General features: G+C 43.0%; 1 protein-coding gene across 1 annotated transcript; it reads left to right on the top strand.

Moving 5' to 3' along the window:
- The first annotated feature begins 1,302 nt into the window (after window positions 1–1,302).
- Window positions 1,303–14,138, top strand: BMP2 (bone morphogenetic protein 2). Its single transcript, XM_066639121.1, has 3 exons — window positions 1,303–1,588; window positions 4,281–4,636; window positions 12,447–14,138. The coding sequence occupies exons 2-3, from the start codon at window positions 4,285–4,287 to the stop codon at window positions 13,289–13,291; spliced, it is 1,197 nt and encodes a 398-aa protein (XP_066495218.1). The 5' UTR covers window positions 1,303–1,588; window positions 4,281–4,284; the 3' UTR covers window positions 13,292–14,138.
- Window positions 14,139–26,167: the final 12,029 nt, after the last annotated feature.

The raw sequence follows: 26,167 nt of genomic DNA, 5'->3' as shown, positions 1-26,167 counted from the left end.
CCTAGGCATGTCTCCTCAGAAGTAAGTCCCATTAAGAGTCAATGGAGCTTACTCCTAGGAAAGTGTGGAGAGAATGGCAGCCTCAGAGCCCCAGCCTCTGCCTGTCTACTCAGAAGCAAGTCCCATTAGAGTCAATGGGGCTTCCTCCCAGGTAAGTGTGGATCGGGTGGCAGCCTGAAAGTTACTCTATTTCAGATGGGGGGGGGGATCAAATGAAATCAAGTGTTCTCCTCTTCTCAGGAGAAGCCAGATGCCCCTTGGAACAGTTTCCACCCTTGGGCTATGTGACCACTGCGAAGAAGCAGAAAGTGTCCCGCTTCTCGCTGGCCAGAGAGCGGCGTGTACTTGAAAATGCACGTCCAGTGTCGTGAGTTGGAGCTCGGGCAGCAGCACAGGAAGCCGCGGCGGCGGCGGCGGCGGCAGCTCCTCCTCTCCCTCCCCGTCTCCCTGCCAGCGCTACTGATCGTCCTGCGGAAAGTTTACAGCGGAGAGAGAGACGAGCGCGCTAAATGCCCCTCGGAAGCTCGGCCGGGGGAGGGGGGGCGAGAGGTAAAAGGGGGCGGCGTTCCCTTTAAAAGCCGCCCGCCCCGTCGTGCCTCCCAGCAGCAGCAGCAGCCACAGAGCCTGGCAGTCTCCCGGTTCCCACACAGGCCGCCTGTGATTGGCGCGCGAGCCTCAAGCCCCCGGGGTCGTGACATCAGCAGCAGCGAGCAACAAAAAGCACAGGGGGAGGCAGCGCAGCCACTGCACCTCCAGCCCATTCGCAGCTCAGGGCGCACCGCGGCGCGCGCAGACGCGGACCGGCCAAGCAGCAGCAGCAGCAGCAGCAGGCGGTGTGTGTTGCAGCAGAAGGACTCGCTGCCTGCCCGGCGCCTCCTCGCAGCCGCCGCCAGGGAAGGGGAAGCGCTCCGCTCGGCGCTGCTGGCGGGAGCTGGCCCGGAGTCCACCCCGCTGGTGCCAAGAGGAGGAAGACCTGCATCTCTCGTCCCGGCGGTCGGGGGGACGCGACAGCCCCTTGCCCGCTTCTTTCCGGCTTCTCCCCAGCCCGGAGCATGTCTCCGAGGCGGACCAGGTCCCGGAGTGGACCGCCGGCCGCGCGCGCTCTCCCTCCCAGCTCTGGATCGGGGCAGCGCCCTTGCAGCCGGGACTGATGCGGGAGCCTGCCCCCCGCGCAGCAGCAGCAGGTCCCGGCCGCCGCTTCGTCCTCCGTGGGGCGCGCACGTTCGACCCCGTCGGGATGTTTTCTGCCCCCCAGAAGAGATCGCGGGCTGCAGCGAAGGAGGACCGAGGGCGGGCAGCTTGGGAGGACCGCGTCTGAGCAGGGCTCTCGCCCACCGCCGTCCCCGGCTGCCTGAAACTTTCTTCGGGAGGCAGAAACTGTCCCAAGGACTCTCCCCTGGCATCTCTCGTCCTGCTCCTCCTCCCCGCTCCGCGGTGAGAGCAAGGGGAAGGGAAGGCTCTCCTCCTCCTCGCACCATCCACTTGGCACCCTCTTGGTCGGGCAGACTGGTTCCATGTGGAGGCTGACTCAATGGACGTGTCCCAGTGCGCTGCTGCTGCTTCTTAGGCGATCCGCTGGATCCTAAAGGTACCCACAGGTGGTGGGGCTCAGGAGGAGGAGGGTGGAATAGAGGGCTCCTGTCCTGTTGGACTCGGCACATGTCAACACCTGTCCAGAAGTTTCATGTGGGGGGGCTCCCCACGCAGACTCACCCTACACGCACCTCTTCCCTCCCACCCTCTGTAAAATCAGTGACATTTCTTGCTTCACATGAGTTTCCCTGAGAGCCTTTCATGATCATAACTGACTGTGTTCAAGAGAACAGAGGGGAATCCACAAGTGTCCTGCCCAGTGTGCTTCCATCCTAATGCCTACATCATGCTGCCCATTAGTAATGTTGCATTTTTCTCCACTCCATGACAAGATCTGAGGCAACCACCACTTTGCTGCGGCAAATCATGGTTTTATGAGCCTGGAGAAGAGGTCCCTTGCAATATCACAGGCAGCAAAGGGTGTAACCAGCCAGATTCTGGGTGGGCTGCACACAATCCATGTGGTGCCCCAGTGACCTCTGTGATACTGCAACAGGACCTGGTTGGGACGCAGTTATCTGATTGCATTCTGTCTGTGTCATTGGCACCCCTGAAGTACTGCCACTTTCAACTGGTGCTGTATATGCAGCTAGACTGGCTCTAGCACTAACTAAAGCTGGCTGTATCTACACTTACAACTGCACACTGATTCCCCTCTCCCTTTACACATTACTTTGTTACTACCAAGATATTACTGTCCTGAGATGGAACATCTATTTTCCTCTTCGTGGATATTTCTGATTTTTTGTGTGTGTTTTTCTTCCTCTGTGTGTGTGTTTCCTCTTTCATGCATTTGAAATCTGAGGCCTTTTTCAGCACGTAACAGTGCTGTAGGATACATTTCTCTCCCCCCTCTGCAAATCCGGTGAACAATGTGTAACCCCTCCTTCGTACCACTGAATAGAACATAAACAATTCTATAGGATCAATTACCTCAGCTGAATAAATATAAAGTGCATAAAAAAGGAAGCAAAGTTTTTAACTCCAACTTACTAGAGAAACAATAACTTATTTTTTTTAGAAAATGCATTCTGGAATATCTGCTGTTTAAAATGAAGCAAGCAGTTACACACACACACACACACACACACAGGGTCTCTCAAGGCTCTTGTGTGCAAGAAATTCCAGCAAAAGACTTAGCAGTTTTTTACATGTGGCCCAAGTGATGCCTCTGCTTATATTGGATTCAGAAACTATTAAAATGGGGAGGGCGTGGAAAAGGGCAGGAGTGACAGGAAGGAGATGAAATGAGGCTTCCGTTAATCTAGCACAAGTGTATACCTAGAGTGTGAGGGCAGGAAGTTGAGAGTAAGGCTTGTACACATTTCACTATCTGAAGAAGCTGTTTCAGGTCACAGTCCAGCCCACAGCGCCACTTGATTTTAATAGTTTTCTGCAAGCCTAATTCTGTGTTGGATTGTAGCATTGTAATTGTCTGTTCTAATCCGGCAGTAACTCAGAAGATTGTGTGATTGTTTTCAGTGGTATTATTAATGAGCACTTGGTCACTGCAAAACTAAATCCATTGCCCCACAGGCCAAAAGTGCTGAAACTTCCTCAAGCTTCTACTTATGCTTACATATGCTGGGGGAGGGGTTGCTGGCTTACTGGCCTCAATTTGGAGAAGGTGTCTGCCTGCCTTCCTAGTTATACTTCTTAAAGAGTCATCTTTGAATTATACCTTCATTATAATTATGAAGGAATTATGTTTCCTTCATTGCTTTTCCTGCCCGCTGTTTTTTTCCCCTACCTTTCCACATATAACTCTTCTTTCCTCTACTGTTCTACCAAGACAACACAGTCATATCTCTCCTTACAGCAGGCCAGTAAGCAGCTTTCAAGGCACTTCCATGCCACCACATCTTCCCACCCCCCTACCCCAATTCCCCAATCCCTTGCCCTGCTGCCTTCCCCCCCATACCTTTTTTACCTTGGTACCAGCATGCTTGGGGATTCTTCCTCTAATGATGCTTTTTTCTTTTCTGGAGCAAACAGGTGCACCTGAATGACCAAAAATCACAAAGTGAGTTTGTGAATGGTGTTTGGCGTGCCCTGACCCTTTCCCACTTGTGGTATCTTGCTGCAGAAGCCACTGCAGCTTTATTGTTTGTTTATATATAGAAACAGATCCATGAAATGTCTTTGTTTAGGAGCTTTCAGCTTTCAACTAGAAATTATCTCCCCTTTGCCTTGTGCTTTCCCTTGTCCTTGCTTCTGGCAAATTGAATTACCTCAGCTGCTTTCATGATTTATTCTATTTCATTTTTATCTCGACTTTTTTCCCTACCATGGAATTCAAAATGGCTTACATGAGATTCCCAGACAATAATCCATCCAGTTGCTGACCAGGTTTAGACCTGTTAATGTTCAGCAAGATGGCTGAATCATATACCCTCAAAGTATGCCCTGGCATGGTAACTACCCACTCTGGGAATCACAGCCATTTGAGACAAAAAGTAGCCTCACTCAGTTCAAGTAAAAAACAAAAGTTTCTATTGGAATTACTATTCCTTTTACAATAAAATTGACCTTTAGGGTTTTGGGGAAAGGGACAGGGAAAGTCTATGGAGCTCTCTGTGAACCTTGAACCTACAGAAACTTGTTCATGGGGTTTTTGTCTTATTGCATATATTTTTCCTGTGATTCTGGTGCTAACTCACCCTTCTAACTTTGCCTTGTGCGTGCAGGTTGATGAACATGGTGGCCAGGACCTGCTCTCTACTAGCGCTGCTGCTTTTTCACGTGTTGCTGGGTGGCTCAGCCAGCCTTATCTCAGAGATGGGCAACCAGCGAAGGTTCAATGGTGAAATGGGCCGGGGTGCCCCACTGCAGCTCTCTGAAGGGATCCTGCGAGAATTTGAGCTTCGCCTGCTCAATATGTTTGGACTTAAGCGGCGGCCCACACCAAGCAAGAATGCCATTATCCCTCCCTATATGTTGGAGCTCTACCACGTGCACACTAGTCAGAAGTCAACCAGCATGGACTATCGCCTGGAAAGAGCCACCAGTAGGGCCAATACTGTCAGGAGCTTTCACCATGAAGGTAAGGAGGGGATGGTTATGCTCTTCCTTTCGCCACCCAACCCAATTAAACAAAAAACTGAACAGACTTGAAAATTTGCAAGGTGCAAATTGGAATTCAGAGTTTATCAAGATGTTTGGCAGTTGGTTATTTGCAAACTTGTAATTCACTCATTTGGAATTCATGATGCATTGCTTGCTACTTAAATATTTGCAAATTCCTTGCTCTGCAACTTGCCTCGCTCCCAGTTGGTTGACTGATACAATACATATGCAGCATTGCAGTGGAGATTGTGCCTGCCCTGACAAACACGATCAAAGCTGTAACACTTCAACTTCAAACGTGTAGTTCAAATGGGGCATTCAGTTTGAGAAGTACAATTTAAATTAAGCCATCTAGCATTTGAGCTCAGGGAGTATAAGATTACTAAAATGTTAATATAAAGTGCAGTTGCTCCTTGTCTTTTCTGCCCATGCTTCAACTATGCATAATCTTTACTCAACACTTTAAAATGAATTGGGACTCAAAAACTAATGCTACTAACTTACCATATTTACTTCATAATGGGCAGTCTAGCCTCCCCCCCACACCCATATGTAGACTTTTCTTGTGAAATACCATTTTGATTGGATGAGGTGCAGGAGGAAACATTCAAATACGCAGTGCTGCAAAATATGAGGTGGTGTAGTCATATATGAACATTGTATTATGTCAGTTTCCATACATGTTAATTGGCTCGCGGATCCTAAAATGAAACTCTTGGTGCTGCAGGGATTTCAAACTGCAAAATTTCATGATTGCACTCAAGTGTCCCTATTGGAAATCTTGTAAAATGTAGTACAGGATTTAATGCCTGTAAAATTCTATGCTTCCTTTATCCAAGCAACTAGTCATCCTGATGATGAGGGATGACTTGAAAATGTGATTGCAGCATGTGCAATCTTGATGCTATGAAAACTCTAAAATATTGATTTTATTTTCAAAACTTAACTTCCTGAAATCTGAGCATGGCACTGCCAATGTGGTGATGGAAGGAACATTTTCTAAAGGGTCATGACTCTATTTTGTGTGTATGCTTATATAGTATTTTGAGTGGTAAGTTCACCTAGAGATGTGTACGTGATCACTTTTGCTTGAGGGGAAGAGCGTACAGCTTGTATAAAACAACCTGTAGCAAAAATGGGGAGGAGTACAAGGAATGTCAAGTTTTTTTCTCTCTAAATAGCTAGTAACTTTGGTTGCTGCTAAAATTGTTTCATTAACCATTTAGAGCAGGGGTGTCGAACTCATTTCATACAGAGGGCCGAATAGCATTCATGATGCCTGCTGAGGGCCAAAGGTGATGTCATTAGGCAGGAAGTGATGTCATTAAACAGTTCATGACCAAAAATAAACATTTTATCTCACTTAGGAACTTGTTAGCTGCAAATGACAGAAGAGAAAATATACATATCTTGATCATATTCAAGATATGGGAGAGCTCAATTTTCAAGTGGGTTGCCCTTTCAACAGTAACACCTAAGCATGGCTCAGCAGCTGAGAACCTGAGGGCCGGGCCACATCCAGTCCCCGGGCCTTATGTCTGACACCCCTGTTTTAGAGAATGGTAGGAGAGTATTTCTAATTCTCAAGGCCCTGAATGAAATACTCTATAACATACACAAGGTAAATAATCTATACCTTGTGTATGGTTTTTTAAATGACTTTGATTGACGCACACACACATACATACAGAGAGAGAGAGATTCTGTCCAAATTATGAGTTCCCACCACTAACTTTCATTTTTGAAGGCTAAATACCAAGAAAAGCCTCTCTAATTTACAGTTGGATATAGGGTCGCTTGGAAGGTTTTCTAATCCCTATGTAATCCCCGTGAGAGATCGATTTAACAATCAACTGTATTGTCTCCACCATGACTTTGCCTTCTGTTTAAATCTAGATTTAGTATAGACCTAAGGTAAGCCCTTCAGAAAGCAAGACTGATAAATTTTGGAGCAGCTGTCCATTGGATTTCATGGGCACTTGGGGCTTGAGGTCACTCAGATTAAAAGCAACTGGCAAATATGTACTTAATAGGGACAGGAATTGTAAATTAACATAGCACTCTGTTCAGATACACTCTGTTACTACTTATCCTTTATTTTAGAACAAGACCATTTTACTAAGTTAAAGGCATGTTGCCTGAAATTTTTAATGAAGCACTCCTATCAGAGTGCCTCAAACATGAACAAACTTGTTCTGAGGACTTCAAGCAAAGTGCTTGAAGCTTGCATTTGTAAATGCTGGTTTTCCTACCTATATTAGTTTCACATACATCCCAAAACTTACACAACAGTGGTCCTTACATTTGTGATCCTAAGCACAATTTTGCAGTAGTAAACCACTGAAACTGCTGTGTTTTCTAAGCAGTTTGTGTAGGATCTGGGTTGGACTGCCTTGTGAAAGGAAAGGGTTAACTGCTTATGATTTATGGGCTCCTTACTCAGTTTATATCCCATATACATACAGCTCCTCTAATACAACACAGATAAGCCTGCAGCTTTGTTCTTCTGCAAAAAGTTCTCTACTACCATAAAACTTCCAGCTGGTTCATTTTCATTAATGGCATGTTGAGAGTGCACTGTATTGTAAAAGTCAGGAACAGCAGACTGTGCAGGCTATAGCACAAAGATAGGACGCAAAGGAAAAACAAATATGTATTTGAGGTTTAATTAAGTTTGTGTACAAGTGACATGGTCTAAGTAGTGATTATGCTAACTAATAGCATGTCTTAATGAGGCAAGAGATTAATGTGTAATTTAGCCTTGTAGTGTGGTTTAGGCTGCTTTGTGTGTAAATACAAATCTAATGAATGGGAGAAAACACAGTGCATAGTTCACTTGTGTCAAAATACATACATGACTGGGTGAAAGGAAGGGGGCTTAGAAGTATTTTAGGCAGTATGATTGCTGCAACCAAAGAAATCCTATGCCTATGCCAACAAAATAACTTCTTAGCATACTATTATGATGCACTTCATTATTCATAAAATGCCTAGAATTCTTAAAAATTAAACATTTACGTGAATAATACTGTTACCATCTTGTCTTTCATTTTGTCAATACAGATTTATTTCACAAGATTTCTCCATGCTCAATGGGAGCTATGCCTGTGTAGACTCTTAGCCATACTGCCATAATAAGACTGCACACTGAAGCTGTGCACTAAAGGTGTGATGGGTTGGCTTTTGACCCCCTCCAAGTCACATCAAATATTTGTCTCACATTATCATTTTGTAATCCACCATTCCTCCAAATAGCTCAGGGTGACCTGCATGAGGCTATTCCATGTAATCCTGGTGAGATAGGTCAGGCTGAGATGTAGTGAATTGCATCCAGTGAACTTAAGCCATTTCTGCCCAAAGTTGCATATACGCAACAGGGATCAAATGTGTACACCTGTGGGCTGGGCAGAAATAGATTAATGGGGCAGGGTGGAATTTGAATTCCAGTCTCCCTTGTCCAACATCTTATCTGCTACTCTTTACTGGTTCTTCAGTATCGGCTTTAAATGTGGGAGCTACTTAATCTATGGCAGTGTTTCTCATGCCATGGGTCAGGACCCAGTAGGTGGGTTGTGAGCCAATTTCAGGTGGGTCCCCATTCAATTCAATATGTATTTTATTTTTATTGTATTAGACTTGATGCTGCCATAGTATGTGACTGCATTTGGGGAAATGTGATGGATCTGTACTTTTAACAGGCTACTATGGATATACTTTGAACAATGATAATTAATGGGCTTACTCCTAGGTAAATGTGGCTAGGCTTTGGGATGATTGGGGAATTTTTTTAAACAGATCAGCAACTGCTTGGGAGGGTTAGAAGGGTTCTTTTTTATTTTAAATAAATTTTTAAACATTTATTGTAAACTTTTAATTTACTTACTTGATTGATTTTTTTGTTGTATGGGGGTGTTAAATTTTCCTGCTTGGTGATGTCACTTCTGGCCATGACATCACTTCCGGCGGGCCCCAACAGGTTGTCATTCTAAAAAAATGGGTCCTGGTCCTAAGAGTTTGAGAATCACTGATCTATGGTGTGGGAGAAGTTGGGTCATCCCGACTTGCTGGCAGTTGGGGTAAGAAATTGTAACCTCTTTGTATTTCTTCGGTTTCTGACATTTAAATTACCTGAGCTGAATACTTTTAACTCTGCACTTAACGGAGTGTTTTATCATCTAATTACATAAGGTAACCCTCGCCTCAGTCATATATATCTCAAATAAGTCTTGTCAACTGCTATTTATTTTGAATAAGCAAGCCAGTATTTTAGGATGAGGTTCCATTGTTGTGCCAGGGTTACCATGGTAACCCTGAACATCACCTAGTCACAGCGATGAGAATGGTGTGCTTAGGTTAGCTACAGTTCCCCCATTAAATAGAATAGTAGTCATGTTCTTCAAATGCATCGATTGTATGATGCCAACCTGGGCAGAGGGAGTTTGAGCAGAAATTGATGTGCACTGAGGGGACACCCTCTTCCCACTAGAGTGAAACAGGAAAGCTTTAAAAGCGTTTGACAAAATTTCTTTCATATTAAAAAATTAATTTCTTTCAAATTAAAAAATAAGACCATAAATTACAAAGATAAATATTTAAGGGCCCAATACTATCCAATTTTCCAGTGCTGGTGTAGCTGTACCAATGGGGTGTGCATTGCATTCTGTGGTGGGAAGGCAGTTACAGAGGCCTCCTCAAAAGTATGGGAACATTTGTTCCCTTACCTGGGGGCTGCATTGCAGCTACACCAGTGCTGGAAAGTTGGATAGGATTGAGCCCTAAGTCACTGCCATCTTTCCAACTTTATCACATTACCACACTCTGGGGCGGGGTGCTTTGTTGAAGGCCACTAACCGTGGCCCTAGAGAGATATGCAGTGTTAAATCACAGACCACGTAGATAGGCCAGGACCCAAAAACCAGCCAAATGTGAGGTAAACACAGCCTGGTTAATGCTTGTCTTTCTACTGAACCCTCTTTAGCCATTGGGTGAGCAACTCTGGTGTCACAACAGCTGGGGGAGGCAGGGTAGGAATGGGAAAGCAGAACATGTTGGGGCTTGGACTGAAAAAAAATAGGGCAAAGGTCCAAATAATGGCAAGAAATTATTCTTTTTTAGAATATTTATTTAGCATATTTATATACCACTTTTCCACACAAATGTTCACAAACAGGTTTACATAGCAAAGGAAATGGGGGGGAATAGTTCCCTCTTCCTGAAGGACACAATTTTAAAGATATGAGAGAAGGAGGAAGACAGTGGAAAAGGTGCTAAATTGGGATGAATGAGGACAGTTATCATTCCTCTGCTAAATATAACAGAGCCACCACTTTAAGAAGGTGCCTCTTTGCTCTGTAAACATAGGTCAGGGGTGTCAAAGATAAGGCCCAAGGGCCAGATGCGGCCCACAGAAGCTTTTTATCTGGCCCTCAGGCTCTCAGCAGCTGAGCAGTGCTGAGATGTTACTGCTGTAAGGGCAGCCCACATGAAAATTGGCTCTCCCATATCTTGAATGACATCACTTTCTGCCTAATGACATCACTTCCGGCCCTCAGCAGGCATCATGAATGCCATTCGGCCCTTGGTATGAAACAAGTTTGACATCCCTGATATAGGTAGTTGCTCTGAATGTCACAGATGTTGGGACAAAGGAACACCTGAAAGAAGAATACAGAGGGAAAAACCACTAGCATTTCCTTCAAAAAGGAGAAGCAGGGGCTAGTGAAGTGGGGTTCAAAGGGAAGAAATAGTGGCTAGAAAAAATGGAAAATGATTGAATTGCCATTCGACCTTCATAATCCTGCTTACTTCTAGGTACTTAAATGCAGATTTCTATTTACATTGTCCTGGAATGAACAAAGTAAAAACATATACTGTATAGATAAAAGTTGTAGGTCCTTCAGACATGGGAGAAGTTGGATTCTCTTTCCAAAACTATTGTATAAATTTTGTAATCCCAAACATATTCACTTGGAAGCTAATTCAATTAAATTCAGCAAGACTTCCAAGTAAATATGTCGGGGGTGCCCAAACCCCGGCCCTGGGGCCTCTTGCGGCCCTCGAGGACTCCCGGTGCAGCCCTCAGGGAGTCCTAGTTGGTCCTCCTGCCAAAAACTTTGGACACCCCTGAAATATGTGAATGGATCAGTGTGGTACTGCAAAAAAAAAAAAAAAAAAAAAAAAGGCAGAATGTCTGTACTTACCTGCAGTTGTGACAATTTGTACATGATTAAAAATATGTGGTGTCTTGTATAACCAGCTAAATGGTCTGGGTCTCTCTCTCACTGTCAATCTAATGTAGTGGTTTTATGAGTGGTGTATCTCATACAGAACTCTTGGAATGAGGCAAGGAAAAATGTGATTTCTCTAATGCTTTTCCTGAATCTTTCGTATGTGTATATTATTTCTAAGTCCAAGGGATATAACTGAACTTGTTGGCAGTACTTGGGCAGATGCTATGAATGTTTTATGGAGCTGTTGATGCTATATAAATGTTAAATTGTAAAAGTAAATTTATTCAAAATGTCACTTGAAATAAATAACCCACACTTCAAATATCTGAAAATGAGGCTGAGAATGTGGGCTATACTATACTGTTCAAGAATTAGGGCTCTCCTTGAACCCAAACTTGTCACTCTCAATTTTTTACTATTTAATTTTTTCCTTCCATCCCCTTCCTTTGTCTCCATGCTCTTCCTCAAGCTTTCTGCTTTTCCTTCTTTCCCACCATTCATCTCAAACAGAATAATAATAAAGAAGCCAAAATAGAGCTGTGCTCCAGTACAGTCCACCTTCAATTGGCTTCCAGACCCCTAGACCATTGATTATCGCTTTCTGATGAGGATGGCATCTCTGCTTCAACATGACACCTGGTTTAAATTATTGAGTTAAAGCATATGGTGCAGTTTGAACACACAAATGTTATATTAGTGGTAGAAATAGTACATTTCTGGAGAAAAGCAGACTAGGCACAACCTGCAAAGCATCCTTAACCACTATTTGGCCATCAGAGCCTGCATTCCCATGGATGTCACTTTTGCAATTAACTAATCATAATGTGGGCACTACTGATGGGCAGCACTCTGTGACATCCCTCACTTTCCAAATGCAGCTATGATTCTGCATTCCCAGGACATTCCATTTCCATATATCTGTAGGTAGAATTGGGCTCTCAGTCATGATGGGTGCCCCCCATAGGTTTTGGTGAACAACTTGGACTACCCCAGTACTTTTTGTTGACAGGTCCTCTTGAGTCAAATGACAGAGTATACTGTGCAAATTGATCTATATATTTTAGAACTTGGTTTTGGGCAGTAAGGCTTGTTGATCATGAAACGTACGGTATAGTGCTGTGGTACAGATTTTTGAGACTGGCATGAAGCTGTGTGTGTGTGTGTTTAAGAAATGCAATTCACTTGGTTGATCCTCAGTCACTTTTTAATTACTCTCACTGGGCCCTGCTAACCCTAGTGTTAAGTTTTTCTCAAATGCCCTTGAATTCCAATGTGATGCCTCATGTTCTTTCCTCATTATTATGACCACCTGGAATTCATGATATACTCCTATTGAATCCAAACGCATGACAGTGAATGAAGCTTTATAAGATGTCTCGGTGCTTGCTTAAATAAACAGAAAGACAAGAGCAACATAAAAATAATCTTCAAATCCCTAATGTTAACATGTGTTTGCTTACACTAGTGTTATTTGAAAGTTTCCAGTAGTACGGTAGTTCAAGTCTTTCATTGCTTACGTCAGTTACTGATTGTCCTTTTGCTTTTTTCCCAAATCAGAAACTCTGGAAGAGCTTCCAAAAAGAACTGGGAAAACATCCCGGCGTTTCTTCTTTAACTTAACTTCTATCCCTACTGGGGAGTTTATCACTTCAGCTGAGCTTCAGGTTTTTCGGGAGCAGATCCATGATGCCTTTGAAAAGAATAGCAGCTCTTACCATCGCATTAATATTTATGACATTATAAAACCAGAGAGAGAGGCCTCCAAGGACCCTGCCACAAGACTCTTGGACACACGCTTGGTGCATCATAATGCCAGCAAATGGGAAACTTTTGATGTAACCCCAGCTATAATGAGGTGGATTGCACACGGACAACCCAATCACGGGTTTGTGGTAGAAGTGGTTCACTTGGACAACGAGAACAGTGTCTCCAAGAGGCACGTCAGGATCAGCAGATCTTTACATCAGGATGATACTAGCTGGTCTCAGATCAGGCCGTTACTAGTGACATTTGGGCATGATGGAAAGGGACACCCTCTCCATCAGCGAGAGAAGCGTCAGGCAAAACATAAACAACGCAAACGCCATAAATCCAATTGTAAAAGGCACCCTTTGTATGTGGACTTCAATGATGTGGGGTGGAATGACTGGATAGTGGCCCCACCAGGTTATAGTGCCTATTACTGCCAGGGAGACTGCCCTTTTCCATTGGCAGATCATCTGAACTCCACCAACCATGCCATTGTTCAGACTCTGGTCAATTCAGTGAACCCCAAAATCCCCAAAGCTTGCTGTGTGCCGACAGAACTGAGTGCGATCTCCATGCTCTACCTTGATGAGAATGAAAAGGTGGTACTAAAGAACTATCAAGACATGGTTGTGGAGGGCTGCGGGTGCCGCTGATGGAGCAGCAGCAGAATAAAATGGACAAATGCAAAAGAAAAAAAAACTTGACACTTTAATATTTCCCAATGAAGACTTTATTTATGTTATGAAATGGAAAATTAAACACTACTATTTTGAAAATCTATTTATGTCTACAGAAAGTGAGGAAAAATATTTTAATCAGAGAATTATTCCTTTTAAAGATTTTAAACATATTTTAGTTGTACATTTTATATGGGTTTAACCCTCCCTCCCCCCTCAGCACATGAAGTATAAAGGTCAGATTCTTATTTTGTATTTATTTACTATTATAACCACTTTTTAGAAGAATAGCTAATTTGTATTTATATGTATAATCAAAAAAAGAAGAAAAATATAGGGTTTGTACATAATTTAAAACAAATGGTAGCTGTTTCAGTTGTGTGTATTTAAGTAAGTTGAAATGTGTACATGGAAGGGTTACTATGGCAAAGGTGCATAATGCATTTTGCTTTCTGCAGGTCTACTGTTAAGGTCACAAGTGCAAGCCCAATGAAAAGTGGCTAATCCACCCTGCTGACTCAAGATTATATTGTACAATTCTCAGGAATGCTGCAGGGTGGGCTGCCCAGTCCATGAGAACCTGGCATCCTCTTGATGTGGAGCGTTTGGATAAGAACCAGACGTTGCTGAGCAAGTAGAAATATAACTGCTGTTCCTCGTGAAGGTGTGATGTGACCACCAACTGGGCTGATAGAAATGTCTCTCTTCCCCTTCCCCCTTTTTTCTCACACCGACAGAAAAGCAAAATGTTTATGCTGTTTCTCCCCCTCCCCCTGTTTAAGTAGTTCACCCATTGGAATCCTTGTCCTGGCCAAATATTAAATAAAATACCAGATTTCTTCAGTTTTTTAAAAGCTTATTTTTATTCACCTTTCCAAGCTGTTACTAAGCAACACTTTTTTTAACACCAGCAGTTTACTAGCTGTGGTACCAAATGCATAAATAACACAATCTTTACTCAGACCCTTACAAGCTGCATTAACTCAGCAAAGGGGAGGTGACTTCTGGGAAGTGAACCAACCTAATCTGGCCTTCCTATTAACACTGCACAGATGCAAGAGAGTAAAAGGAGTTACTACAACACCATATCTAATACCTATACGTAAGATTTCTAGGCGCAACAATTCACACATGACAATGCTCATTTCCCCTATTCATAAATGAACCAGTGTTAGCTTCAAGGGGGCAGGACTTTAGTCAAGAGCAAGCCCTGCCAGGTTACCCAGAAGGTCCATCTAGTCCAGCATCCTCTTTCCAAGTTGGTTAGTCAGATGGTTCTGGCAAGTCCACAAGCTGGACATAAAGGCTACTCATCCTCCAAGCAACTAGCATTCAGGGATATTCTGCCTCTGAACCTGGAAGTTCTATTCTGCTAATGTGTTCCATAGCTGTGTAAAGAGTCAACTTGAATGGGTCATGAAGCACAGCTCTTACTTACACATGACTATTTTGTGGATGATGTCTATTCACATATGCTATTACAGTGGTTCTCAAACGTTTTAGCACTAGGACCCACATTTGAGAATGACACTCAACAGCTCCACCAAAAATGATGTCATTAACCTGGAAGTAATAAGTCAGGGCCAGAACTGACACTGTCAAGAAAGAAAATTTTCAACACCCCCATGTGACAAAATCACTTAAGTAAATTAAAAGTTTCTTTAAAATAAAGACCCCTCCTAATCCTCCCAAGCAAACCCCATTGACTACTATCATTATTAAAAGCATATACTACTATGCCTGTTAAACGTACAGATTTGTAACATTTCCCCAAATGCAGTCATGTACCATGATGGCATCAAATTTTTTTTTAATGCATTGAATGAATGATGACCCACCTAAATTTGTCTTGTAACACACCTAGTGGGTCTTGACCCACAGTCTGAGAAACACTGTGCTATTACAATGTTTGTGTAGATGCTGGAAAAGCATCACAGTACACATGCAGTAGAGAGTTCAAGTGCCTTCCTTTCTAGGATAGACTAAGCTTGGCACTACACTTATGGACCACCAATCTCCTGCAATCTGTGCATGCTAGTTGAGACCCGTCTATGACTACACTACTTAATGTCCACTGGCTGACACAGATGTGAAGGTCACTTCATGCGACACAAACCCAGTTTTTGCCAGGTCTGAGCTTGCTCAAATTACCATAACAATTCACATACAGACTCACAAGTAGCTTCTTATAAGCAAATTTCTCTATGCCCACATATGTAAAAAGTACTGCATAAACCAACACAATTAGGGACAAGCAGAATGGCCCATCTCCTTACAAGCTTGGAGGTCCTTGCAAATGTTAAAATAAAAAAGTTGGAAGAAAATGGGCTACTTACAGAAATAGCAGCGATGTGAACAGAAGTCTAAAGCAGAAGCAGATCTTGTCTGCTTGCAATAATGTCATTCATAACAATCCTGCAATTATGCGCTAAGGAATAATTTCACTTAAGTGGTTTGAGAGCTGATAATTAGGTGTCCGCTGGACCATATGTTTATTTTAAATTAAATCAACACCCCTGGAGACATTTCAGCTTGGCTTCTCCAAAGTCAAACCATTGTGCAGCACATCCCTATTCATGTTCACCCAGGAATCCTACTGTTGTAGCAGGGATTGCAACACAGTCTATAAGGATTGCAGTGTTCATTTTATCTGCTAATACAGACTAGTATGTATACTGCAAACTTGGTATGTGTACTAGTATGTATACCACAAACTTGGCACAGTCCTGCAAGTTCTACTGGCATTGTGTGCAAGATTCCCACTTACTTACTTCCCTGACAGTTTTTCAACAGCACCAAAGTAAGCCACAAATCCTTGCTTGAAATCTTTTTGTCAAATATTGTTAGAAAAGTTGTAAATATTAATTTATGATTATTTTAGTTTACCCAAAAGAAGGAAACAAAGTGGGGGTATTATGATCTGCTGACCTGAAATTTTGAATGCTTTTCCTCATAACTGAACAGATGCTTATTTTGGTCATGAAAAATCCTATGTATTGGTCTGGCAAACCTTTATTCTGTCTAGGAGGGCTCAAGTAAAACAAACAACAAGTTTCATTGCTAAAATGCATCTCCCCAAATCAACTGTTGGACAATTATTAGACAAATCAATTGTCCAATAACTGGAAATCAATCAAACTTGCAGCACTTAAAGATGTGCAAATTCCATAAGGGATAAGACAGTGAGTTTCAAAGTTTTGTTTTAAAAATACTACTCTTTCCAAATTACTTGTCCCTGTGCTCTACCAAAAATGTAACACTGCCAAAGCAAACGCATTAACGAGCTTTAAACACGCTACACAACGCAATCCGTTTATCTGTAGCCAGATTGACATTGGGTGTGCACATGACTCAGGCTCCATTAAGATACAGTGCATAGATTGGCTGGAACTGCACTAAGCTGAGGGACTGACCAAGACACCTCCAAGGCCCTCCCCCCGCCCCCGCCACTTCTAACATTTTGTGATTCTGTGGCAACAATACCAATTAACAATTGCAGCAATTGGCTACTGTGCTTATTCCTCATTTCATGGCAGCTTAACAATTTAGGGCTGCAAATAAGTGTTTCTTAGTTCCGAACAATACAAATCCAGAAGAGCCTTTCTCCTTTAATTTCCTTTGCTAAATCTGTTTGATGAAGACTACATCTTACATACGCAAGAGACAGCAGTATCTCTTTATATCTAAATATTAATCTACATCTTTGCTTGATACTAGAGGTTCTTGTCAATTTATAGAAACTAAATTATTGTGTGATCAAAGGCCCTCTCCATGCATGGCTGATACGGTTTTCAAGCAATTTATGCAGACTTCCTGCCACTTACTAAGTGGTTGGGTCACGCATACTACCAATAGGTATATTTTTCATGCTTCTTGAAACAGTCTTATGGTGTCTTATAAACCAGGCTGCAATCCTAACTAACTTTCCAACACTGACATAAGGGCAATGCAACTCCAAGGTAAGGGAATGAACATTGCCTTACCTTGAAGAGGCTTCTGTGACTACCCCCTAACTGGAGGATGCAGTGCATGCCCCACTGGCACAGCTATACCAGTGCTGGAAAGTTGGTTAGGATTGTGCCCTGAATTACAAATTATGGTGACTTGCAGAAGTTAAATCATGCTGGATTCTACATTTGATGTCAACATTCAAACAAGTGTCAGTGCATGGCCCCTTCAGCTGGAAGTCAATACAGAACACTGATGGTGATGCTGGCGAACAGAGTCTATGCATATGCTTGGCTGGCTCTATTTCCACAATGAGCTGATGCTGCACCTTATTTAAAAGTAAAGGCTTTTCCTACTTGGCATTTATGAGGTGTGTGTACAACCACTGATGTTTACTTTCAGCCATCCTGCTCTGCCACCCAATTTCATTGCATGCCTTTACATTATAAAGTCATTATTTCGGGAGCCTAGATATGAGATCTGCTTGCTTATTACCTTTGTTGCAAAGGAAGCTGATCCGGTTACTTATTCTCAAAACACTAAAGAACAACAACACTACAGATCAGTGATAAATTCTGAATTGTTAAGGGGCAGCTAATTGCTCCTATTTAACATTTATCCTTCAGTTTCTTGTCCTTGTGCTGCTGTTAAACTTTGTTCCACAATTTTCATTATGAAAAAGTTTTGTATCACATCACTGCGTTTCAAGAACTCTTTTATACTTCAACATAGTGTAGGTCTGGCCTAATGGTTTGTTTTCTAGTGCTTAAGAGTGTAAACCTTTCCTCAGTCAATGTGTGGAAAGTCTAATCTCATTACCATTTCCTGCACTATATATGCCTCATTCACTGCCTTTTCTATGGACCAATGAAGCACCTTTACTTCAGCTATGCAAAAGCACTAATTTACAGGATCAATTATTATTAGGAATACAGTACTTATATACTGCTTTTCAACAAGAGTAATTGATGATTTACATAGTAAACTTAATCAGTGAATCCCAAAATCAATGACCCTAAGAAGCATCTATCTGCTCTATATCATTTTCCTGTGTTTGGAATGGTCTCCAAGCTGCTAATCTAATTGAGGCTTGCTTGCTTTCCAGTAGTGTTTTTCTGCAGTATTTCTGCAATAAAAGTACACATATTTTATTTATATACTACAATTATATATTATTATTATTGTTATTATTAACAGTATTTATATACCGCTTTTCAACGGAAAGTTCACAAAGCGGTTTACAGAGAAAATCAAATGAACAACTAATGGCTCCCTGTCCCAAAAGGGCTCACAATCTAAAAGGATGCAAAAGAACACCAGCAGACAGCCAGGAGAAAAGACAATGCTGGAGTGAGGAGGGCCAGTTCCTCTCCCCCTGCTAAATAAAAGAAGAGCATCCACTTAAAAAGTGCCTCTTACCCAGTTAGCAGGGGTTGGCAGGGTTATAATCCGACATTGCTGATTCTAAGTGCTGCTTCAAGGTGATACGTACCAAACAGCATTGTCATGATTTTTGTGAAGCAACAGACAGTTGTAATAACAGCCCCAACCACAGCCAACCTAAGACCTCCCCCCCCCCCGGTGCTGGGGGCAGTGAGTATGGACATGTGGACCCATACATGTGGACCCATGGACCTGTGGGTGAACAAGTAGGAGCACCCCCATTCACCCTTCTCTTTATTTATCGGAGCACAGCTAGCAGCCTTCCCTCTGATGTGCTGCTTCTGTGTGATATGAAAGGAAGTGGTGTTTGTATCAAACATAAGCAATGCACAGCATAGAGGCTACATGCCATGCTCTTGGTAAATAAACCAAAGTGGGGGGGGGATGGCAATAGGTTCCAAATCACCTAGGTGATTCTTCATAAGCACCAAGTAGATGGGGAAGAGGTGATCTGGAGAATGGTACCTCCCCCCATCTTTTTCCAGCAACACTGGAGGGAGTAGAGGGGGAAATGAGGTGCTTCCCTCCTTACCACATTCCATCCTCACAAGCAGTTTCACATTTAAAGGGAATACATTAAGGGATGTGAGTGAGTACACCATGTGAGTACAGGGGGAGAGGAGGGGGTAACAAAGCACTCTGTTCTCATACAGCCTTTAAAGGGATGCATTTATTTTAACCCATTTTTGCCCAACCCACAGGTCCCTGTTGCATATATGCAACATTGGGCAGAAATGGCTTTTAAACTGTAATCCCCATGTGAGAACTGAGCGTAGGGAGGGAAAGGGATGATCTGATCCCAGTTTGCATTTAGCCAGCAAGGCCAATCAGTGCAGCTTGTCTCTGCAGTGCACTGGAGGAAAGTCGTTGCAAACATAAATCAAAGCCACCCCAAATCTGCTCATCACCTGTCCTGATACAAGCTGCATCATCTCACTTCCTGGCTGGGCCAGCTATGGCACCACCAAGTGTATATGGCACACCCAAAATACTTCATATATGTTATCTCAGTTAAGGTTTATATAGATTCTCTTGGTAACTTATCACCTAAAACACATCAGTATTATTATCTTCATACTGCAGGTGAGGAGCTAATATTTCACTCGAGATGTCAATTCACCTTGTTTCCCCCATTGGTAATATCTGCAAACAGGGATATTAAGGAAGGTGGTAACAAAGGAAAGACTGCAGAAAGCTGTTTTCAGGCCTCACATTCAGAGCTGCAAGAGCACTCAGATTCAGAAAGTTCAGTTTCCCACAACAGCTGAAACATGGCAGATTTTCAGTTTAATGAAGCTGTTAATCCCATTAGAGATTAAATTAAAAAAAGACTTTCTGGGAGATCACCAGAATGCCTTGAATGCTGTACTGCAGCAATTCCAAACATCTTGGCAGGGGCAGAAGACAAGGTTGACATGTGTGTCTTTAAAATACACAATAACCAGTCCTTTCGCATATTTCATTAAAACAGAAAGCATTTGGCTCTTGCAGCAGTACCTAAAAAAACAAAAGAGCACTTTGATTCTGAAAGCCACATGAAGATAAGAGTTTTAAAATATAACACTAAACCTTAACTGGTGCAAACTGGCCTAAGTCACACTAATGTAGGGCCCAACCTTGTCCGGCTAAACCCAACCCCTACACAGCCAGAGGGAAAGACTAGATGCTGCTATAGGTGTAACAAAGTGACTAAGAGCCTGAGCTATGACTCATAAAGTCCTTGGTTCAAACCTCACCTTTGCCACTAATTTACTAGGTAACCTGAGGCAAGCCACGCCCTCTCAGCCCCCCAGCTGCAATATGGGAATAATAAAATTCACTTATCTTGCAGTGTTCTTGGAAGGATGAAAAAATAATACTTGTGAAGTGCTCTGAACACTGGAGAGCTCTACTAAATAATATTATGAACCATGCGCAGAACAGAATCCCTTTGTTTCAATTTCAGCTTTTGCATATTTCCCTTGAATTCATGACGCTACGACACATGTGAGTGTTTTGACCCCCTCTCCGCACACCACACAATCTGTGGAACAAAACAAACTGAGGAATCTTTACAAGTACAGTTATGTTTCCTGCATATCTAGCAGGCTCAGTGTCACCACTGGGGAAAGAGGACAGGGCAAGTTTGCAGTGGTGCTAAAGCAGTTGCATTTTATTTTATTTGTTAAACGCTTAACACATAAACCGTTTATGACAATTACAAAGCTAATTACAATCATCATTAGGACTACAATGGTAATTACATCTTTATAATTGCATGTAAACAACAATCTCTGCGAAATTACATATGCTAAAGTGACCTTTACAGGACATCTGAATGTCTATTGTCCCGTACTTTTGTCATTCTGTAAGGTGGCAGCTCTCAAAACAACTGGATGTGATTGCTTAGACCAGTGTTTCTCAACCTTTGTCCTCTGCCGCACCACTTCACATGGTTCACCTTTTCAAAGTACCAATGGAAATAACTGAGAATGACATCATTACCAGTTGCTTCTGGGTTGGGAGGCCAGATGCAAGAAAAAACAGCTCAGGATGGACGGGAGGGCTTTTTCAAGTGCAGAAAAGCATGCTTTGGAGCCTCCTACCACGGTTTGTTCTGTCACATTCCTAGTCTCACTGCTGGGTGGCAGGTGTTCAGGGATCCAGTGAGTACCCCCAGACACCACCTCAATTACCACTGGTATCACTGGTTGAGAAACACTGGCTTAGGCTGAATCGAAACAGGTGGACTGGTGAGACAAATGCTGAAACTCTTTTAAAAAAACACACTGAGCAAGTGGATCTGTGTTCTTCTTTAGTGAGCTGTAAAGCAGCAGTTAGCAGCATCTCTCTCTCTCTCTCTCTCTCTCTCTATATATATATAAATCAAGAGTGACCCAAAAAAACTGATGGAAGGAGGGTGGAGAACTGGATCAGCATCTCTATGTAAAAACATGCACTATTTTTTCCAAGTTTGCTTTTGTTTCTTTGTTTGGAAGTGTGAGGGTTCAGAGGAAAGTCACATGTGTTTATATAGCCTGAGGCAAGCAATTCTCCCTGAGCATGCCATTTCCAATGGGTTAAAAAGGGAGTAATAGCTGCCTATATCTCAGTGGTGTTGTGAAGGCAAACTCCTTAAAGACTTTCTTTTGAAGGCTTGGGCATTGAGATTCTCTTTAACTTTAGTGCATGGGGGGCAGGGAGGGGAGGAGGAAGGAATAAATGACTTGGAAGAACTAGCAATGAGAGCAGGTGTTATAGTTGAAGCTGGATTTGCATTTGGAAGGCCTTGGATTAAGTCCTACACACCTGTCAGCAAGTCATGTGTGGACTTGGTCAAGTTGTTACCCCCCCCCCCCCCACATCCTTTAATAGTGGCTCACTATCCAAGTCATTGAATACTTTTCTCTATCCTGTTCAATGCATGCTTGTGGACAATATGGAGATCCTAATCTGTATTAGTGACTGCATATGCAACTAGTGGCTGTTTGTTGTGCCAAAGGACAATTAAGCAGGAATAACAATGTAGTTTTGTATATGGGCTCTTTTATGCACATTCACCCAACCACACCTGCTGAAACAAATCTATTTAACATAAAGTTTCTTTCTTTCTTTCTTTGTCCCCTGATGAACCATTACGCATGGTCCACCTGCAGGAAGTACCACCTGAAGCTACTGGTGATGATGTCATCGCCACTTCTGGATTGGGAGACCAGACCTGCTGCAACATACACTGTTAAGAGGCTCAGGGCAGATAGGAAGGCATTTCTGAGTGCTCAAAAAGCACAGACTGGAGCTCTGCCTGCAAAGCCTCCTGCCACTGCTTGACACATTGTGTTGCTGGTCTCACTGCCAGGTGGCAGGGGTCCTGTGAGTACCACTGGACACCCCCTCACTGGTGGTACAAGTACCACTGGTTGAGAAATGCTGTCCTAGGCCATTTGCTTTGCTAGCAAGGATTGCCCACTGTGGGAAAGGGGAGTCTATCCATACCCTTGGGTTAAGGCATATTACAAAACTAATGGTATATGGACCAGAGGTAGTGTTCCCAACCCTTCAGAAGTGGCCTAAACAGTTCTAGGAATCAGCATTAATCTCCAGATGACTACTGAAAACAATTGTGGAGATTTTAAGAGCATGTCCTTAATAACAACATGTTATGTTGGGGGGTGGGATCTCCAGGAAAGGCTTCTGTCAGAATTGGCAACCCTACCTGGAGGCATTCGTGATGTCTGGCATGTCCAAGATGCTTAATGTATCCACTTTTTGTTAATACAGTTTCAAACATTTTGTGCGCTCTCTCTCTCTCTCTCTCTCTCTCTCTCTCTCTCTCATAGCACTGTGAGCCATCATGTCTTGCTTTGTCAAAATGACCATGTGGTAGCCAAGATGAACACAGTTACAAAGTACACTCTTGCTTCTGGGCCAATCAAGAGAGGCTGGCAGCAAATAAAGTTGGAATCTGATCAGCCAGACCTGTATATCGAGCAGCTCTTGAAAGACAGGAGGAAAGAATACACCAGAAAATGCTCCAGAAACATCAGCCAAGGAAGTCTTTCAGAGACTGCCTACTCATCATAGTCACCACACCCATGCTTACAGTAGAATCATATTTTTCTCAGCATCATGATGGAGGAGGACTGGCTCAGCATGTTGGTGATACTATCTGTTAAGGAGTTCACTCAGAGTATTACAGACATCAGAAGAAGAAGACCATCAATGTTTCTGCAGTGCATTAGAAATGGTAAAAGAAGATCATGAACCAGCAGATCACCTTAATTAAGGTAGGAATTATCTATTAATCTCTATTAGTACTAATAATCTATGGCTCATCTATATTAAAGTCCAGTGTGAAGCCTGGGGTTTGTTTTGTCAGTTATACCACAGCAAATGCACGGGGAAGAATTACTGTAGTAGACAGATGTTCTTACTGATCCCTGTTGTCAACCATTTGAGTATCTGTTCAGCAGAGTCCAGATTTGTAAGCATTCTAAAAATAATGGCTTTGGGTGATAATGGAACAAAGGATGAAAAAAGCAGAAGGTACTTCAGCGGGTTAGCAGGTGGAGCTTTGAGCACCACCACTTTGTAGGGGGAGACCACTTCTGGTTTCAAAACTGTGTTTGGCACTTTTGTGCTTATTGATAAATACACAGAATCCTGTAGTAGCAGGAAGAACTTAAAGCCTTCCTTTGTAATATCAGAGGACTTTTCAGAGTCACTTTGCTTCTGGGAAAGGCAACCAGGGCTGGCTTTGAACCATTCCAATATAACTTAGTGTAGGAATGAGGCCAAAGACATGGGAGTCCTAACACATTCTTACACACATGTAATCCTTATTTCTAGAGGTGTCAATGCAGACAACATTATAGGAATTCAGTACATCAGTTTACCCAGCACTGTTGAATCAGCTTGTGCCAAGAAAGTGTTTTCAATCAAATATTGCACAGACATGCCCGTCTACAGACAAAATTATAGCTTTGCCAAGATAGTGAATGAGGATGGGGATCTAGTGAAAGGAATTAAAAACAAATACAGAGGGCCTGCTGGAATAATTAACTCAGTGGCTTATATATTCTCTCACTAACTGAAACTCATGTAATACAAGGCATCACCCATTTTTCCCCATAGCGGTCTACAAAACACCCTCCATTACGGGGGTCCAGAACCTCCAGATGGGGGTTCTTATGGTCTAACAGTCCAATCCTGAGCTGCCCGGCACGCAAGGCTGCCAGGGCACCAAAATGGCTACTGAGGCATCCAACATGCAACTGGGCAACCTGCTGCAGCTCCTCAAAATAAGGGGACTTTTGTCCCCTTCCCGCAGGTAAGGGAAGTAGCTTCACAATGGGGCTACTCAATTCTGCGGCAGCTGTGCAGCCAGCGCAGAATCAAGGAGTCCTGTGTTGGGCTGCACGGCCCAACACAGTGCTCAGGATCTGGTGGAGCTGAGCTCCGCCAGTCCCTCCCCTTCCACCTTGTTCCATTCCCTGCCATGCCTTCTTCCCACCCACTCCCTGCCCTCCACCCACCCTGGAACAGGTTAGCTCTGGCACTGGGCCCATGGTAATGGCTGCAGACATGCCTTATGGCACGTTTGCGACAGTGCCTGCTTGCAGTAAGCCGGTGCGCAGGGCTCTGGATCAGGTGCAAAATCAGCAGGCAAAAAACCCCAGCCCACAAGCTGGATCCAGCGCCCGTTAAATCCTTCCCCCAGGTGAATGGGGCTTACTGTTCTACACGGAGCCTCCTCTTTGTGCCTCCAATCACCCCCTAACTTCACACCAGTCAGCCACTTCCCTATTCTATTGCCCCAGTAGGCTTTGAGCTTAAATTTTCAGGCTGTCACAACTGGCTGGCACAATGTTTGGGGGCAACTGAAGGCACAGCGAGGAGGCTCCCTGGCAGAAGAGTAAGCTCCATTCTTACAGGGGAAGGGTTTTTCCAGGGGATTTTCCTGTAGTTTAATGTCACTGACACCCATGACACTAGAATTCAGTCTCTTACAGTAGCATCAGGCCCCAAAATAAAGTTTTTTTTTTTGTTTTGTTTTGTTAAACGCTCACCTTATCAGAAGCTACATCAGATTCTGGTATTCGCAGGTGTATAACGCTAAGGTGAAAACAATCTTCTTGTTAATTGCAGTTCAAACTAATTAGGGGGCACTATAAAGGCAGAAGAATGAATGCAACTGTGCGTTAATGGTTTCGGCAAGGTAAAGATTCAGGTGCATTGCCTTAGGCTGCAATTTTCCTTAAATTAACATATTTAGAGAAAAAGAAAAGAGGTGGGACTGCTGCTTCAGGTAGCTTACCCTCCTACATTCTTGAGGCACTAGAAACTTGCATTTGTAAATTGTTAGGAACCTTTTTATAGCCTGGGCATGACAAAGCACTTTTCACTTATTGTTTTATATTAACTCACAGTTAATATGCACCAAAAGCACAGTTCAAATAATGATTGATTGTTTTTTTGTACCACCCCTCAATAACAATGATCAGGACAGTTAATGTGTTAGGCTGGATACTCCTAAAAGGGTTTCAAGAATGATGGGAAAAGGCTGAAGGGAAGAGAAAGGTATGGTATGACCCTTAATGAAATTGACAGGCCCCAACACCTTTTCAGGTTTAGCCCAATTGTAGCCTTCTCAAAAACATTACTTAATGAGCTGGCAGTGATGGCCTATCACAAAAACTAAGAGGGTCAGATATCTTCTGCCACTCTTAAAATTTGAGCACAGCGACTTATCATGTGAACAGGTTCCAAAATGACCTGTTGCAAAAGCTTTGCCCAAAATAATCTTTCAACAATATCTGTATGGCTATTGGAAATGGATATTATATTGATGGCATTTGTTTCATTTCTTACAATCCAGTCTATTGACTGCTGCGTGTTCTTAGTCATGATGCCCCTAAGACACAGAAAGCAGATGATAGAGCATAGGTTCTCAAACTTTTTAGAGGCCCTAGAGCAGGGTGGTCC

The sequence above is a fragment of the Tiliqua scincoides genome, chromosome 1 (genome assembly GCF_035046505.1).
Source record: "Tiliqua scincoides isolate rTilSci1 chromosome 1, rTilSci1.hap2, whole genome shotgun sequence".
NCBI lineage: Eukaryota > Metazoa > Chordata > Lepidosauria > Squamata > Scincidae > Tiliqua > Tiliqua scincoides.
Note: the sequence above shows the minus strand (reverse complement) of the source record. Positions and strands in the feature narration are given on the sequence as shown.

Excerpts from the sequence above, each read along its gene's own strand:
- BMP2 (XM_066639121.1), top strand. The coding sequence starts at position 4,285 with ATGAACATGGTGGCCAGGACCTGCTCTCTACTAGCGCTGCTGCTTTTT. Across the intron at positions 4,637-12,446 it reads CAGGAGCTTTCACCATGAAG|AAACTCTGGAAGAGCTTCCA; the intron begins GTAAGGAGGGGA and ends TTCCCAAATCAG.